Source organism: Anas platyrhynchos, chromosome 8 (assembly GCF_047663525.1).
Source record: "Anas platyrhynchos isolate ZD024472 breed Pekin duck chromosome 8, IASCAAS_PekinDuck_T2T, whole genome shotgun sequence".
In the NCBI taxonomy this organism is placed as follows: domain Eukaryota; kingdom Metazoa; phylum Chordata; class Aves; order Anseriformes; family Anatidae; genus Anas; species Anas platyrhynchos.
In genome coordinates this window covers 8871155-8888786 of record NC_092594.1, presented here as the reverse complement: position 1 = coordinate 8888786, position 17632 = coordinate 8871155, and the positions used below count along the sequence as shown (strand labels likewise).

The window sequence follows — 17632 nt, the reverse complement described above, 5'->3', positions numbered from 1 at the left end:
CAGTACAACTACCCTTTGTGTCAAACTTACATACTACTTCTATACTGTTTCCATGAAACGCTACCCCTTCTGCCACTTGGTTTCATGCAGGAAACCTACCTCTTTCATCTCCAAGTTTGGCTTCACCTTGTCTTTTGTAGCCTGAATGCCCAGTGTTTTTATGCCTGTAACACACTTTGTTCATATGGCTATGAGGTTCCAGTGACTACAAATGAAATTACATGAATGCAGATTCAGCAATCCAACTTCAATGTTTCACACCATCTACACAAGCTAACCAGATTTGTTTTGCATGGTACTTTACTTTCAAATAACTCATTTTATTACATGTGAAGATTATTTTTTCATAAGCCTGTGCTGCAGGGGGGGGAAAAATTTAGATCCTGTGAAACCAAGGTTCCGTAAAGACGCGCAATAGAAGGGGAGCTGGTTTTCTTTCTGCCCTTTTTTCTTTCCCTGCATCTTCTAGAGAAATTAGAGGAAAAACATTTATCAACTCGTACTGAACAATCATCCAAAAATACAATGGTATTCTTTTTCCCCTTTTATAACAACGCAGGCTGGTGTGTAATACAGTTCCAGTTCGCCTTCCTTTCTGACCATTCAAGTATCCAATAAGCACATGAAGCCACAGGGAGAGTTTATGCATTATGGAGTTTAAAAGTGAGAGCTACCCATATTATGTTGTAAGCTACCATATCATATAAAACATTATCATTAGGCTGACCTCAAAACTGCAATATTCATACAGTTGCAAGACAGCACCTAGGAAGTGAGAGGGCAGCAGAAACCAAGTAAGGCACTGTACTTGTGCCTGCAACATCGAAACAACTGCAGGCTGCCCTGTGACCCGTTACCCCACGCCTCTGCCAGCACCAGCACCTCGCACTGGTACTTCAAAGCACCATGACCAAAGTACCTAGGATGAAACTATGGCTAGTTTAATTTGCCATGATTAGACTACAGACCTGAACGCTGTTGACCAACGAAGAAAAGTAACTTAATTACAAGGAAGGAAGAGGCAAGGCAGCAGAACATGAGAAAAGAAGAGACCAGGAAAGTGAGAAGGAAGAGATGCCAGTTTAACAAGAACTTAATTAAAGGTAATGGTGAGACATACGCCTGAGAGGAGAAGATAAAAATCTTGTAAGACTACTTGTGCAAAACACAGAGCAAAGAACAAGACAGACAGTAGATGGCAGACAGGAGAGATGACTGCTGGTACTAGAAACTTCTTTCCTCCTCAACACATCTGTTAATTTTTCAAGGTACAGAACAATAACCTATTTTTAAAAATGCCCTAAGTATGGATCCGATTAGGAGTCCAATCACATCTGGTTTGGGACAAGGAGAGAAGTAGTACTCTATGGAGTTACTCTTAGTACTCTTAGGATCAAACTAAGCGGGTATTTTTCTGGATGATTCATGACTTGCAGTAACACATAAATCCCACCTTCATTGCTTCAGGGCTAGCCAATGTTTGAAGTCACAACATTCAATATACAACTATTGCACCTTTAAAAAGATCAGGAGTGAATACATCAAAACAGTAATATCAGGAACATGGGGCCCAGAACTGTTGTGGCAGATGAAAACCTTTGATGTATTTATTGAAACACTTTTTCCTATAGTAGCTGTAGAGAAAAATTCAGTAGCTGAAGTGACTGAACTCATCTGAAACTGACTGTTCATTAAAGGAAAAGAATTGTCCAGAAATAGTGATCTTTTATTTGTGAACTTACATTTAATTAATTTTTATCTTAAACTTTATATTTGTAAATGCTAAGTATTTGTAAATTGAAAACCTGATGAAAATAGAGCTTTAACAATGCTTTTCCTTTTTAAAAGATCGTGTAAGCTCAAAACAAGACTAATACTTCAACAAGAAAGAAAACAATCTTATGTCTGATCTGTGGATTGTCTAGATGTAGAAGTAACTGGCTACGCAGCTCCATAAAGTTGTTCTCAATATTAACAAAATTAGTCCATTGTTACTTTACAGAGTAAAACTACTTGGCTTTCAACAAACAAGACTCTGCCATAGCTCTGCATGGAATAAACTGCAGAACTTTTCTTCCCAAAGTCTCGCTTCTTCAGTGAGACTGAGAACTGGCGCTACTCCAGACCCCATTATACTATTGTACAAGTTTGTGTGAGAGAATTGTGGTTCCATTCCCATTGAATTTAAAGACCAAATTAGTCAGCAAGAATGCAACAAGAATATCTTGTTGCAGCAGAGAGCTCTGTCATTTGAATCGATGCAGCTGTATTACTCCAGCCCTCTCACTGACTTGGTGCTGGAGCATCACAAACCTTAGCGCTGAAGAAGGGTAACTGCTACGTGCCGTCCAAATCCTCTGCTGCAAGTGACTTCTCCAGGGCAGGAGTCATGTCTGAGTAGTAAGGGCTGATTGGAACAGAAACATTATGCTGCTTTTTACTGCCAGGTTCATCTGGGAGATAACCCTATCCACACACGCCACCCTCCAGTCTGAGTTAAATGGTGCTTTTCATTTGAACTAATGGACCTGTCAGAGGTGGGCCTCAAAGCCCAAGTGCTGCTGATGCTTAGTGATGTGGTAGGATACCAGATATGGGTACAGCTCGGGTTAGTACAGTTTACCCTATAATTATTCAACTAGTAGCTGCCTGAATTGTAGGAGTAGTATCGAACTGCAGAAGAGCTCTGTTTCCAAGCTGCAGCATAGCTGCTCTCACTCCACCACATGATACTGACATGAAACCTTCCTGAGAGCATACATCCTGAGGCTGACTGGCTGTGTAATGAGAAATACCAAGGAAAAGCAACTTCCAGACAGCATGGATGGAAGTAATGCTGGATTCAGCAGTGACACGACAGATGTCCCGTAAGGAACACACTTCAGTTCCTCTTTACCTTGAGGTCTAAACCGTGCAGCGACCTGTCACCATTCATTTTCCACCTTCCCCCTACAACAGAAAGACCCACTACACGCTTTATAAAAAAAACTCCAGAGAACAGTTCCCCTGGGACATTAGATTTTATAAAGCAGAATTCAACAGTTAAATTACAGAGAGCAGGAGAACACAAGTTCTCAAGTTGTTTTAGTTGACAAAAAAAAAAAAGTGACAGAATAAGGGTACAAGAATAAATACTTAAGAGCACCTACAGCAACAAAAATAAAGCCAAAACACTATGGCATATGCCATAAAGTAATGACATCCAGCAAAGTAAATTATTAAGTTTTTGAACTTATGTATGCCTAACTTTGCAGCTTAAGAACAATGTGATTTTAAATTGAATCGTGGCAGTTTACAGATAGAATATTTTGAAAGCATGATTCAAACACAAATTAATACAGTAACATTAGTCAAGACTACACAAAAGTTTGTATATTAAAATGCCCTACTAATTTATTCCTCCAAAATAACAAACCCCGTAGAAAAGTAAAGCCTAGCTTTTTTTCTGTCAGCATACAAGAGGAATAAAGACTTCTGTAGCAGAATTATTCCTTAATAAAACTCATCTCCAATGGCTGCTTGCTCTTCCACTTTCCCACCTGGAAGAGTTTCACATGAACTGAAACTAAGGGTACTGCTGAGAGTTAAGAAAAAAAAAGGCCTACCAGCACAGTAATGAAATAACTGGCTTCACTAAGTAGCAAGTGGATGACAAGCAGACAAACTTCCCATGTAGATCTTGCTTTGAGTACACACTTGGATTAAGTGACACACTGAGGTCTCTTCTACTCCGAATTATTCTGCAATTCATTCTATGTTTCTACATCTTTAAAAAAAAAAAAAAAGAGAAGGCCAGAGGTACAATGAGACATGTATCACACAACGAAATTTCAGGGAAAGGAACATCCCCTATGTAGTCTGCGATCTGTTATTTAACTGCACAGAGCTTTTACAACAAACGTACAGATGGCAAGCCAAGGAAGCTATCAGCAGTACCCGGCTAACAGCTATGCCAAACTTGTCATTTATACACGCGTGGTTACTGAATAAATAGCAACTCACTAAAATAAGTACATAGTTAAGTACTTACCTAATAAATAGCAGGTAATAACAACAAAACACCTTTCCCCAGCATCAAGAAACATGATGAGGTAAAAAAAATGCAAGGTATTTTATAGAAACTGATATGGTTTCAGGACTGTGTGCAGGCATTTGGCACCTGATCCTACTTTAAGGGAAGCAGCAAAGCACAAAACCTGAAGATGATAATACTGTGCAATTTCAACTTGCAAGTCAGTGTTGGTCACTTGGTTTTGTGCTTGCCTCTGTATTTCCTTATCAGTAAAACTATTCTTCCTAAAGAAACAGGCTGCAATGGTTGTTACTTAAAAAGGATCACTCTCAACACTACTGCAGAAGAAAGTGATTTGAGAAGCACTGGGAAAAGTCTTCCAGACACTATCTAGTTACTGAAAGGTCTCAGGAGTACTAATAGCTCTGTGGCATTTATTAGCAAACAGGCAAGTTAAAGAATTACAGCTTCTAGGATTACCCATCTGTTTCTAGAATAAAGTTCATTTAAGTTCTGCGGAAGCAATGTACACCGAGCTAGGCACAACCACGTGGTACTGCAGATGAGATAAGCAAGTCTTCCAGTTTAACGATGGGTGAAAAGGAAGTTTGGGTTTGGAAGTGGTATGCTGTGTGTAACTGGGGAAAAAAGCACAAAGTTCAAGTCATGCTACCTGCCTTCTGCGGAGTCAGCTACCAAGCTTCTGCTCAATGCAGGACGAAGAAGAGTGTCTGTTACAGGGGTGAATGGAGCTTTTCAGACTGCTGTTACCCCTAAGCAGCTCTTGTGTTTGTCTTTTGCAGACCATGCATGATTCTAGGTGCAGTTTTCAGTCCATTTCTTAGTTGGAATACCACTCTGACGTTGTAAAGGCTGAACAGAACTCAAACAACTGAAGACTGCATGCACTGTTACAGCGTGAAGGAGTAACACGTGTTGAGAACCGCGGAGCACGCACCTCCCGGCACAGTCCCTGGCAGACAGCTTCACGCTGCACACGGCGCGAGAGGCAGCAACAGCACAGTTACCTTGGGTCAAGGGCATCGACCTTGCTCAGAAGCACGGGCACACTCTGAAAGCACGCCCACTTACACAGGACACCATGAGCACACACAGAAACCAAGAGAAAATTTTCTTGGCTCTAGGTTGCAGCATAACCAAAAATAATGTGAGAGAATGCATTCAGGCAAGCAGGATGAGGCCTGAGAAGGTCACAGACAGCTATGTAACTGCAAGCCCAGCGCTGACTCTCCTCGCTGCACGGGAAGTTTCTATACAGATTTTAGAGGGCAGACAAGCAGCACTGTTCTAGAGGAAAATGTCAGTTTCAGTAGAAGCCTGTATCTCAATAACAGAGTAACATGAAGGAACAAGGCAAAAGCTATCAGTTTTTCCATAAGCTCGTGCTTTGGCTGTAGCTCTCGCTCATGTACAACAGTGGAAAAAGACTTGTAATTCATTTCCTACTTCCTGCAAAGTGAAGAAGAAATCTGCTTCACACTATTACACACTCTTACACTAGATTTGGCATAGAGAGCAGTCATTTTATGCAATTTAGTAAAAGAGAAACCACTAATTAACTACCCAGGCTCCAAACAAAGGCAGTTTGAATGCTAGGAGTAGACCCGAGTCATCTGGTTTCTCCTGTCTCCTCGGCCTCCAGGTAAACACAGGTTTCCTGAGCCCCCAGGCAGTTGTTTTTTTCCCTACAAGATTAGATTTTAGGATTACCAGGAAAAGCATCTATCTCTATGTTTCAGCATGCGTGGTGTTTTATTTTTTACGTCTAGTTTTGTGCACACGTATAAAGTAGTGGACTGACCAGTCCCGTTCCCATTCTGGATAAGCCTACCTTCATGTAGCTGCAGTTTTTCTTGACACCTTCTTAAACCCTTTCACAAAAAAGCACAGATTCTCTTCACAGCTTCTACATGCAAGTAAGCGGTGTATTCATCTGCTGTAACATAACCTCCCCCTTTTTGTCAAACAGCCCTGGGGACTCCAAACCGAACAGGCCCCTTTGTGCTAAGCACTCAAGCCAGGCTCTCCAAATCCAAAGAAACAAGGCACGCTAACAAAAGAGAGTAACTCACACATACAAACACAAAATTAAAAAAAAAGCGTGACTTACTTTAAGTTACTACTGCCACTTGTTAGGTTTTAACTTCTGTAATTACATTTCCAAGCATCTGTACAAGTTCTTGTCACTTCTGGCTGTGCTTGTACCGAGCACCTGAGAGGCAGCCCCACGGGTGACACCAGCAGCACGCCTGCTTCCACTGCCAGTGGCCCAAGGCCGGGAAGCCCAACGAGAGGTGTGCACATGGGCAACGCACCTCCTGAGATGACCTGTGTACAGCCCTGTCTGATGCACGCTGCCTCAGCAGCTCTGCTTATTCCTCTCAACACAAATGAGCCTCTCCCACTGCTTTAGGCAGACCCAAGCAAACGTTCTTCTTCCCTTCTGCATTTGTTTCCCCACACAGGAGGGACAGAAAACACCTGGATTTCAGAAGTTGAATTTACAGAAAACTAAATATCCATACTCTGGCATCACCTTGGATTGTGATGGACATATTAGGTGATAGGGAAGGCCAGTGTGTCTAGGAACAGATTTTTAAGATGTTTTATTTTGGCACCTTGCCGTTTACTATAAATTCCTCCTATATTCTCATTTGCTAATCTTACAGTTCCAAACTCTTTACCTTAACTACCTCCTAATACTCCTTTCAGTCCCTCTTCCAGCAGAAACCTCTAAGTGTTAAATACTTAATCTAAGTACATGCTCCATTTTTATAAGTACTGTATTTTAAACTACACAGAGATCAGGAACAATTCTTTCTGGGGGGACTCACGGACAATGCCCAGCTTTTTACGTAACACCCACTACAATTTTATTTTTGAAGCAATCAAATCTTAGGCAAATATTCTGCTTCTTGTTCTAGGCAAGAATGTCTAGCATTCATGACAAAGCTCATAGGGGATGAAAGATAATATATTAACTTCATTCTGTCTTATTTCAGTACTTCTATTACTTAAAAACACATTCCAAAACCCAATCTTCTCAGACCTTGCTCAGTAGCAAGGTCTTGGGCGTTAAACTTTTTTTTTTTTTTAATCTTACAGAGGACAAAGTACAGACCTGATCTGACTTCCACTGGTTTTCCTTTGTTCTTTTACTCTTTAAATCTTTCTTTGATACTCAGTAGTGAAAAAAATAGTACCACTAGTCTTTAAAACTGATTTTACAAGTAATTTCCCCTAAACAGAAGCAAGATTTTTTCAATTGTCAGATACAGATGAGTGCTGCAGCCACTTGTGCTTGCAGAAAGATCAGGATTGACTAATGTCACAATTAGTTTTCCCTATTCCTGCATTATATACCCAGAATAAGTTTCTCAAAAGAGAACTTCTTATAACTCTAAGAAGACTGCAAATACTACAACCAAAGCGATAATTGCATTTACACATAACTTCCTCTCTCCCAGGATATGAAAGCCTTTCCAAGGAGCCAGACTTTTTGAGGACAGCAACTCAAATGGAGAAACAGCGCGGATGTAATTTATTTCTACACTTGACTTGAAGAAGTAACGTGGAATACTAGCAACTTATTCACTACAAGCAAACAGTTCTACATCATGCCATTTTGAAGGATTTTAGAAAGTTGTGGTTAAAATATATTGTAAACTACAATAAATACTGTAAATATTGTAAACTACTACTTTGCAGGACTGAGAGGATGCCACCTCTCAGTCCTGCAAAACTGATGAGCAATGTAATATGTACTACAGAAGAACAGCTGTGGCTAATCTAACTAACACTAATTAAGTGATCTTTGACCTACTAAGGTAGGTTAGCATAACATACGGCTTAATTATTCATACATTACTACTTGATATGAGTTGTACTGGACCTTGCCCCTATTGTCTGACAGCAGAAATGTAGGTGGAAGTTGTCTCTTTCTCTACTCTAATTTCTACAGTTGACTATTCCATATCACAATTAACACACAAAACAAAGTCTGCATAAGTTAAGTCTGTTCTTGTTATGTTACAGATTTAACAGATATTTGATTTGCTAAAATATGGTGTGTGGTTTTTTTTCATTTGCATTCTATATTTATATTACTTCTTAATGTTGGTCAGCAGTGATACTGAACTATTGTCAGCATGCCAGCAGACATGAAAAAAGAAGTTATTCTGGGAAAGCATGACATAATAGCGTATCTCATTCTGAATTTAAGTATTTATACATACTTAAGGTATATATATTTAAGCTACACTAGGAACAAAGAAGTTTTGCAGGTACAGTTTACAGTTGTACCTAGAACGCTTACATGATTCACTTGAAAGTGAACAGCAAAACACTGGTCTGCAACATTTAGCTTTGCCTTTAAGAGGCTCACAGTCACAACTTCACCTTTCTGAATTCAAGAAGCTGAAGTTCATCTCACCCTAAATAAGACAACATTTTCTGGCATTACATACTAAGGTGAACGAAGGAATTCACACACATAAAACTGAACTATCCCATAGGTTGCTACTACTCTCACACTTTTCTGAGCCAACCTCACGCTGCAGCTACAATACAGTTCTTATCCAGGCTATGCAAATTGCCAGACAAAATCCTTCCCCTTTTGAAGAAGTAAATAAATTTAGGCCAGCCATACTCTCTTAACTTCTCTCCCTCTCAAAGACTCTGAGAAAAAATATAACACAAATTAGAGGGCACACTAGGCCCTGGAGATTTTTTTTTTTTTATCATTACTGCCTGATGGTTTACCACTTACTATTATATGCCAATACCACGTACCAGCACAAGTATGCTGGAATACATAAGGATTTGGCACAATGACAGTCCTTCCCAAAAGCATGGTATAATTTAAGTTAGCAACAAAGCATTAGGAAATGAATGATACATGAACTAATGAGACTAAACGAGGACGAGGCAATGGTAATAAGTGGATGCTTTTGTCTAGGCGAGTGGTGTAGGCAAGGTAGCTTACTTACCGCCTAGTCTTGATAGGTAGCATTCTGTAAGGCTCCTGGCAAGATTTGCCACACAAGGAAACACGAAGAAAAGAATGACAACCAATGGCAAAAAAAACATCTTCAAAAACAACATTCATGCAGCAGCAGAGCTCTTTTTGAAAGAGCTGAATGGTGGATGTAGAGCATGGAATCTCCAGGCACAAGACAGTAGCAGCACTAAGAACTACGCTGTGGAAGGATTCAAAAGCACAAAACAACACATACACACAGGTGGAACAATCTAGTTGATACACATGGTACTTATTTTAGCAACTACATTTTCTACTAGATTTGAGGAAAAAGAATAGCTTCCTCTTAAGAGGAAGATTACAGCCGTAAAGATAAAGGATGAAGTATCTGGATGACTGAAATACAGAAAGAAACAGGACAGATCAGGTCAGAACATCTCAACTCCATTCAACTGCTGAATGTAATTTATCAATCTTCTCCACTTTCCAGCTGTCACTAATCCTGGAGCAGTGCTTGATATGGCCAATACATATGAACACCTCAGATTTTAACACTCTACCTAGCAAAATTAGATAATCCATCCAGTAGGAATGCGTTCTAAATACAATCTTCAGTGTAAGGCTAATGCTCAAGTTTCAGCATACACACCACCCTCAAACTAATAGCGGCACTGCTCCTGTCAAATCCTGCAGATCAACATCAGGAGACCTGCAACAAAAACACGTCATGGGGACAACCCAAGTAAACCTTGCATGAAGGTTTACTGCTTATTATTTTATGTCAGTATCATACACCAGCACAAGTGTGCTGGAACATAAAAAGATTTGGCACAATCTAGAAGGTACAATGAGAGTCCTTTCCAAAAGTATACTATAACTTACATTAGCAACAAAGCATTAGGAAATGAACAATACATGAACTAATGAGACTAAAGGTGGACATAACCCACATTACAGATTTCAGAGGTAGGGAGATGACTTTGGACAAGTTCTAGTCTATTCTACCAACTCAATACTAGCACTTGGAATATACTAAATGTACTTCCAAACTACACTGGGCCTCCATCTACATTTGAAGATGTGCTCCAAGCTGACTGTAATCTAGTGTGTGCTCCTCAACAAAGGGAGAGCAAGGTAAGTGTGGACAGTCAGGAGGTTCTCTTTAAAAGCACACTCCTCATCTGAAGAATCTGAAGTAGATTCTCCCAGAATACCTGTTTGACCTTGTCTTTCTTACAAACATCATTACCATACATTAAGCGTGAAAATCTTCCAGTATAGTACCAATAATACTCCTAGCTCACCACTTTCAAGCCCTTCTATATATATAGCTTTTCACCTTTTTACAGTGTTATTTCACTAACATCAGTAGAGATACTTGAGAAACACCATCCTTCCCTATGAATTTGATAAAAGTGTAGCTCTGCCTGGGACCTCACTTCTATTCTCATGGAAGTGACAAAATGTAGTAAATTCTGTAAAGGGCTATGCTACCAATCACTCATGTATGTTATATGACAAAGTTACCTAACTTCACAAAGCTCTAAAGATATCGTGTATATGAAAGGAGTTAGGTAAAATAACACTAGACTGTTGCTTAACTGCAGGTATGTTATTACTTAAGTCTGTTGGGCAAGCCCATTTCACCATCAAGACTTAGCACCGGGATTAGGTTATAGCAGCCACACAGCATCTAACTGTACCCCTGTCACACAGCAGGCCTTCTGCACGCGATCAGCGAGCTACATCCCCACACACACCGAAACCACCAAAGGATGGAGCCGGGAGCACATCCTCGGGCACGCTGTGGTGCCTGAGCAGGGCTGGCAGGAGCACACAGCCCCTGTGCGACTCCCTCGGCGCTACGAGAAGCGGCTACAGGCTGCGGGTGCGGGCTGTCAGCCTGCCCCACCGCCACACGGCCGCGCCTCAGCGACAGCTCAGCCCCACCGCCTGCCCGCTCGGGCCTCCAGGCCGAGGCCGACCCCGGCTCCGTCCCCGGCTCTGGCTCCGTCCCCGTCCCCCCGGGGCCGCCCCCTCCCCTCTCCTCCCTCCCCGCCCCGCTCACCCGTGCTGCGCGGCCGCCCGCCGCTTGTTGAGCAGGCAGAGCAGCGCGCAGGCGGCGGCCGTGGTGGCGCCGGCGATGGCGGAATGGCGCACGGTGAGGTACTTGCTGTAGGCGGCCATGGCGCGAGTGCAGGCGCGGAGCCCCGCCGAGCCGAGCCGAGCCGAGCGGGCGCTGGGAATGCCGGGACGAGGGGCGGGCCGCGGGCGGGTTGTGCAATGGGGGCGACTCCAGGCGGCTCCGGCCTCGGGCCCCGCCGCAGCGCCGGGCCGCGGGCAGCGGGGGAAAGGCGAGGGGGAGGCTCCCCGGCCGCCGCCCCGCCCCGCCTCGCCCCGCCGCCGGGGCCGGGCCTCCTCAGGGGCCTCCCGGGGTCCCGGCCGCGCCCAAATGAAGCTTCCCGAGAGCTTTCCCGGGGGAGTTTTGCCCTGCTGTGTTTCAGGGCCATGCGGGCGGCTGCCGAGGTGGAATTTCTCAAATATTCACATTCCTTTCAAACACGCACGCCAGGAGTAGCAGGGTTGAAGCTGCAGAAACCGTCTCTGTTTCTGCATAGTGAACCACCACATACACTTTTCTTTCTCACTCTCTCTCCGCATCCTTGGTATCATCAGGCATTTGGGGGCAAGTTTATTTTTTTGGAGCCAAAACTGGATCCTCAAAACACCAAGTTGTTCACATTTTCTGCAGCACCGGAGTCAGGGCTGTTTAACCTAGTGTTATGGCACTAGTTTGTTGTGTAACCTCAAATTGGTAATCTCTCTGTTTTAAAGCATCATTTGTGTTTCGAGGGAAAAATCATAAACTATTTTGTTTTCTGATCCTAAGGAAAATATACAGCAGAATCAAAAAACATTATTAAGCTTATTGCATATCAAGATTTTGCTGTCTATGTCACTCAGAGTTGGAGGTCCTGTCATGTTTTCTTAAGCCTTGGATACTTTGGCAGGAGGTAAGTGTAAGAACCTAAAAAGAGGTCGTTTCCTCATCAAATCAAATTTCTTATATTCATATCATTATGAAAATGAAAGTCTACAAATTTGGGGGTTTACTGAATCTTACGGTTTTGCAGCTGCTTTTCATCTCTCTGTGTGTGCTGAGGTCAAAAGCAAGGTGGGATTGTGACCCTTTTCTTTACAAATCCTCTTCTCTCCATAACCAGAGGTTGGTTGCAGCTTGCCACAGAACTAGCAATCTAATATAGTCCAACTTTATTTACATTCAACGTCCATCTATTTGGGCCATGCTGACCTTTGTTGTTTGCTTGTCTGTGTGACTTGTGTTCTGCTATGTTTATCTTCTTCAGCGTCCTTATTTCACTTTTTAAGGCTGCCCAATACCATGTCCTATTACATATTTTTTCTTCTAACTTGTCTTTAAATAATTTTACATATACATATCTTTTTTAAGAAACTTGTACTGTGCGTCCAGTCCTCTACTGTTTCCTCTACTTTCTCTCTCCACTTTACAGTGTTGCTTTTTGCTGCTTTGTGTACTAGCTTTGTTAGTTATTCCTAATGTAACTGTGCTCTTAGGGTAAAACATGAGGTTTTTATTTATCCATTATTTCATCGATTTAGAGCTACACTCATGCATAAGGATATTCTTGATAAAATCACTCACACTGATCAAATGCTTTTGTGACAGAAGTTCCTTCTTCGTTCTGCAGTTTGAGATCTGCATTTCAATACTAACACATTGCAGCCACTTTCTGTTCTTGGCATTCTTGGTGGAAGGCAACTGTGAGAGTTTTCCAAGGTAGAAAGTAACAACATTAATTAAAATGTATTTCAAATATAAAAGCTAGAGGTGGACAGGTAGCTTGGAAGAAAGCAAAGCAAACAGTACCAGGACTGTCATCTGTATTAATGATGGCACATACAGTTTCTCTGAAGAAGGAAGATCGATTTGATAACTGTGCTTTTGATATGGTCCATGGTATGGTTTAACTTCTCATTGGGTGTGTAAGAACATTCATAGAAAGAAAGCTATTTACACTTAAAATAGCACTATGGAAGACTGAAGTCTGTAGGAAGAAAAAAGCATATTTACTATTAAAGCATAAAACCCAGTAAAGGAAATAAGGAGACCTCATAACAGCAAGTGTTAGGCTATGGTCCTGTGTCTGAAGTGTCAAGCAGCACTATCCATGTAAACACTTCCCAGCCAAGCTGTTTTTTCTACACAGGATGACACATTCTCAGTTATGCTGGTTTGTTAGACCAGCTTATGAAATAACTCAGAAAATTAATACCGTGAGACAGAAGAGAGTCAGGGAGTTGATCCAGGTTAAAATACAAGAGCTTTTGACAAGTTTTGCAGTGTAACCCCACTAATACTTGAGTGGGCAAAACATAATGTATTGTGCTTCAATTTCACAATAAGTGAAATGTCTGTGTAATAAATAGTAGTAAAACATTGCTAAACAGTTCAGACTCTCACATTGTGTCCTCTGTCTATACTGATTTTAGCCTGTTGAATTTCAGGAAGCGTCTCTAAGACAGGAACAGAAGAAACTTGTACAGAGTATTTTATCCCACTAATAATTGTGTGAATACTTTTTTTTTTTTTTTTTAATGTAGTCTGGGTTAACAAATAAGATGCTCTGATTTGGTTTCTCTCAGAACAGGAAGAACCTGTATTATTTGCTGTTGGCACTTGGCGTACAACAACCAACTACATTCTGAGAGCAGCGTATCTAATAATTAAATGAAAATCATGCTGTTTATTGTTGATCCAATGTAACATTAATATTACGGAGAGCAATTTACAAGTGTTGTGAAAGGTGTCAGACGAATTAGATTAATTTATGTAAGTTGAAGAAGCTGTAAGACACAAACTGTACAGTATACATAAGTTAAGTTTGAAAGTAGTTTGTATAGTGCTGGTCTCCATTCTGTAGATGTGTACTTGCTTGATTTCTAAGCCTATATAAATTCAGTAAGATTATTCACTTGTTTGATGTTGAGTACGGCAATATTTGAAAACTTAGTAACTAGCAGAGCAAGAGGGACAGTTCCAGGGATTGTCATGTTGTCTTCTGTCAAACGTGCGTTCTCTCTTACATATATCCATCCATTCTTAGCTTATAGTTTTAGAATTTGGCATGGGTTGCAGGGAAATTAATGATCCGCTCCATTTGTGCAGGCACCAGTGTTAAATGATAAGGTTTTGTCAGTTCTACTGAAGTAACATGCCACAGTATTAATTAATTTCTTGCTTAATTTTTAACAGAAGGAAAACACCTCTGAAGCTAAGCTACGTTTAATTATCAGTGTATGTGTGTGTGGTGAGTGGAGTATTCCAATGACAAGCTCATCAATACAGCTAATACCAACCAGATGGAATCGTTATATGTTCAGTTACACAGCTTGAAACTCCAGTGTGGGTGAAGCAATGTGGATATGCTACCAGCCACTCAAAAATCAAGCCTCCACCTCCGTGAAATATATGCTGATTATACCATGAGTTTGATCTGTGGTTTGAGTGGGGCCTCAGTTTTTGCCTTGAAGAATAATCCCATTGATCTGAATGCTGGAAGAAGACCAAGAAAGGGATGAAATGAATGCAATCAAGATGAGGCAAAATTGAGACCGGAAAAAATAATAAAGGACTTGACAAGAAATTGGTGAAGAAGGGCTGTAGAAACTGGAGTGTCTTAGCGAGAGAGTATGTAGGACAGGCAACTGAGACATCTTGGTCAGGAAGCCAGTGGAAGAAGGAGACCAGTTGAGCAAGGAGATTAGAGGGGCTGACCAATGATTCTGGTATTGGGAAGGAATCAAATGGTTGAGCAAGACCACACTGGATGTGCGTTGCAAAACAGAAGGGTGACACTGAGCTAGTGAGGTAAACAGAAAGGAGGGATTTAGAATTGACTGACTGGAGAGGAAAAAGGTTGAAAAAAGGTACTTAAATCTGATGAGCTATGATATGGAACTGTCTAGACCTAGGAACCTGTGGTACCTGAGCTAGCAATTTATGGTGGAGGAGATGTGGGTCCCTTCCAGGACCCAGGATATCCTGTGAGTCTATGAGCGTAGGTGAAACCCTTGACAGAAATTTGCATTTTCTCATTTTAAGGACAGCATGAGATATCAGAGATACATTTACAGAAGCATTCTGTGCTACCAAGTAGTTGCAGTTAAGTGGAGATTGCTATAAACATAGTATTTCTTAAAGTACTTAGCATTTAATAACATTTTTAAATTTTGCATAGTATTTGGATGGTGTTCATTAATGTCTAGAGCTAGATACTGATTACAAGTGAATTCAATATTACAAATGAATACTAAATAACTGTCTGTTCACCAAATGAAGCAGCAATAACAGGCAAATATGGATAACCAATGATTTGTCAAGTGACAGGAAAATAGAGAATTCAATGGAACTGTACAGAAAGTACAAAAATGATGGATTTTTGAATTTGATTGAGGAGACCAAGAGAGACTTCAGTGTTGGTTAAAGACCATAAAATTGTGAAAAATGGGACTGGAAGGTACCTTTAGGACCATCCGGATTGACTTCAGCAAAGATGGTATAGAAAGAGAGGAATGAAAAAGGCCAGGGAAATAAAGTTATTAACATGGAAACCCTCTTAGTTGAATGGGACAGGAAGGAAGAAATATGTTCTTAATATATTGTGGAACAGGTAATAAAATGTGTAATGTAGTGAGGAAAAATCAGAAATGTGAAACAATTATTCTTTTCTTAAATAAGTACGGGATCAAAAACAGTAGATGCAGAAAGTGGATCCACAAGGAATGTGAAGAAAATAGTAAACTGTTAAATATAAAGTTCCTCTCCGTGAAGACACGTAGAAAGAGTGCTGGTGTTCTTTAAAAAAGGGACATGACTACTAGATGTTACTACTATTACATATCACTACCAACATCTGCTACTAATAGTGTTTATTACTTATTTATATTATATATTGGTACTAGCAGTAGTTCTGTGATGATACTGGCATTATATTTAATGACAGATGACTGGGATAAGTCATTTAGATTACTAGTGCCCAAGACGATGCTTGCAGTTAAACATGTTTTCACTTGTTCAGCATGCTTACACAGCTTTCTAGTATAGCTCATGTCCACAGGAAATTAAAATTTGGAACTGAATTCCTCAGGGAATATAATGTAGAAAACTGTCAAAATGCATTACCCTTCAGGACTTCTGCCCTCATACTATATAGGCCAGTGCTTTACATGTTTTAGAAAAAAATGGTGAAAATCTCTGTAGGTATGTAAATATACACAGGTGTATGTATACAAATGCCCTTTTTTTAACTTTATTGGTACAGAAAAAATCTTTCATACAAAAAAAAAAAAGTTTTATCCTATTCCAGCAGAAGGAAAAAAATTCATATTACTCTTCCGCCTTAAGGCATAAAGTTGTATGCTTAACCAACGTGAGAAAATTCTCTGTTCCTTCCTACGTAGAGCTACACCCTAAGCCACAGCTGAAAGCTCATCCTACCTGCCTGCCAGCTAGGGCAGAGTTTATAGGGTAGGGCAGGATTCTTTGCTCCAGCTCAGCAAGACTGAACCCACACAGTCCATCTGAATGCCGAATATATAAATAGAAAATACACAGTTTAACTATTAAGTAAATCATCATCCAAATTACATCATTGCAAGTCAAATGTCATTGCCCTCTTATCTGAAGATGAGAGTGAGCTTTTACCACAAGTAAAGGCAAGTTTGTATGTTATTATCCCAGATTTGTTAATGCACTACCCTACACACCCTATTTGATCTCACAGTAACTTGTTGGGAATAGCATAAACAGGCAGTAAAAACAAGCAATACTACGTACGGACCAAACCTTTATTAGTTGCCAACATTAACTAAGCAAAAAGAAAAAACTTAATCCTCTTAGTTCTTTTCCTGAACTTAGTTGTGCCATACATTTGTCCTTGGGGAACACCTGTCCCCTCCCTAATCTTTAAGCGTATTAGATTTTCCAGGTCTGAAACTGTAAATCAGGCTTGACTCATGTGACTGCCTGAGTAAATCAGAAGCAGAACAGTTATGTTGTCTGCTTGTATTGAAATACCTTTCAATACAAAAAGCCCTACAGTCATGGGAAGAGAAAGATGAATGAAAATGTTAAAAGCAGGCAAAAGATCAAGACACAAGTTCTGAGGATCCCTTGTAAGCACGTTTTGCAGAGGTTACTTCAGACACCATTTAAATTGCTGTTTCTCAGATGGATGTTCAGTAGCCTCATCTGTGCCACTGTACATTAAAGCAATAGCTCTGCTTACTGGTGGATCTTTACTTCTTCAGAAACATCTTTATTTTTTCCTTCTCATTAAGGAAAATCAGAAGCTTCTGTTAGTAACAGAAATAAGGCTTTGGTAGCAGTGTAGCACAACCACTGTCTGTTCTCCTGCTGGGAAGACAGTATCTGGAAAAGATTGAATACCCAAATAAAGTAGGATTTTATAGAAAAGGGAGCACTGTGACTTCTGACTTGGATAAAGAAGGGATACAAGTTAATAAATGAAATCTCAGAAGGACAAGAAAGGTTAAAACAAGCAATAAAGGTCTAGGGA

General features: G+C 40.6%; 1 protein-coding gene and 1 long non-coding RNA gene across 4 annotated transcripts in view; one reads left to right on the top strand and one right to left on the bottom strand.

Annotated features, from left to right (window-relative positions):
• The window catches only part of ABCD3 (ATP binding cassette subfamily D member 3), a 210119-nt gene that overhangs the window by 18669 nt on the left and 173818 nt on the right, over positions 1 to 17632 (bottom strand). The window contains exon 2 of one of the 3 annotated variants that reach the window (XM_072041841.1): positions 11080 to 11245. In XM_072041841.1, coding sequence (XP_071897942.1) covers positions 11080 to 11198 — 119 coding nt within the window. In that variant the 5' untranslated portion in view covers positions 11199 to 11245. Of the gene's footprint in view, positions 1 to 3605; positions 3767 to 11079; positions 11346 to 17632 lie in introns of those variants that run through there. The other 2 variants (XM_027462345.3, XM_005018721.5) reach the window with 2 other exon arrangements.
• LOC110352572 (uncharacterized) lies at positions 11520 to 15888 on the top strand. Its single transcript, XR_002401731.4, has 2 exons — positions 11520 to 12025; positions 14308 to 15888. It is a non-coding gene; the product is annotated as an uncharacterized lncRNA (long non-coding RNA).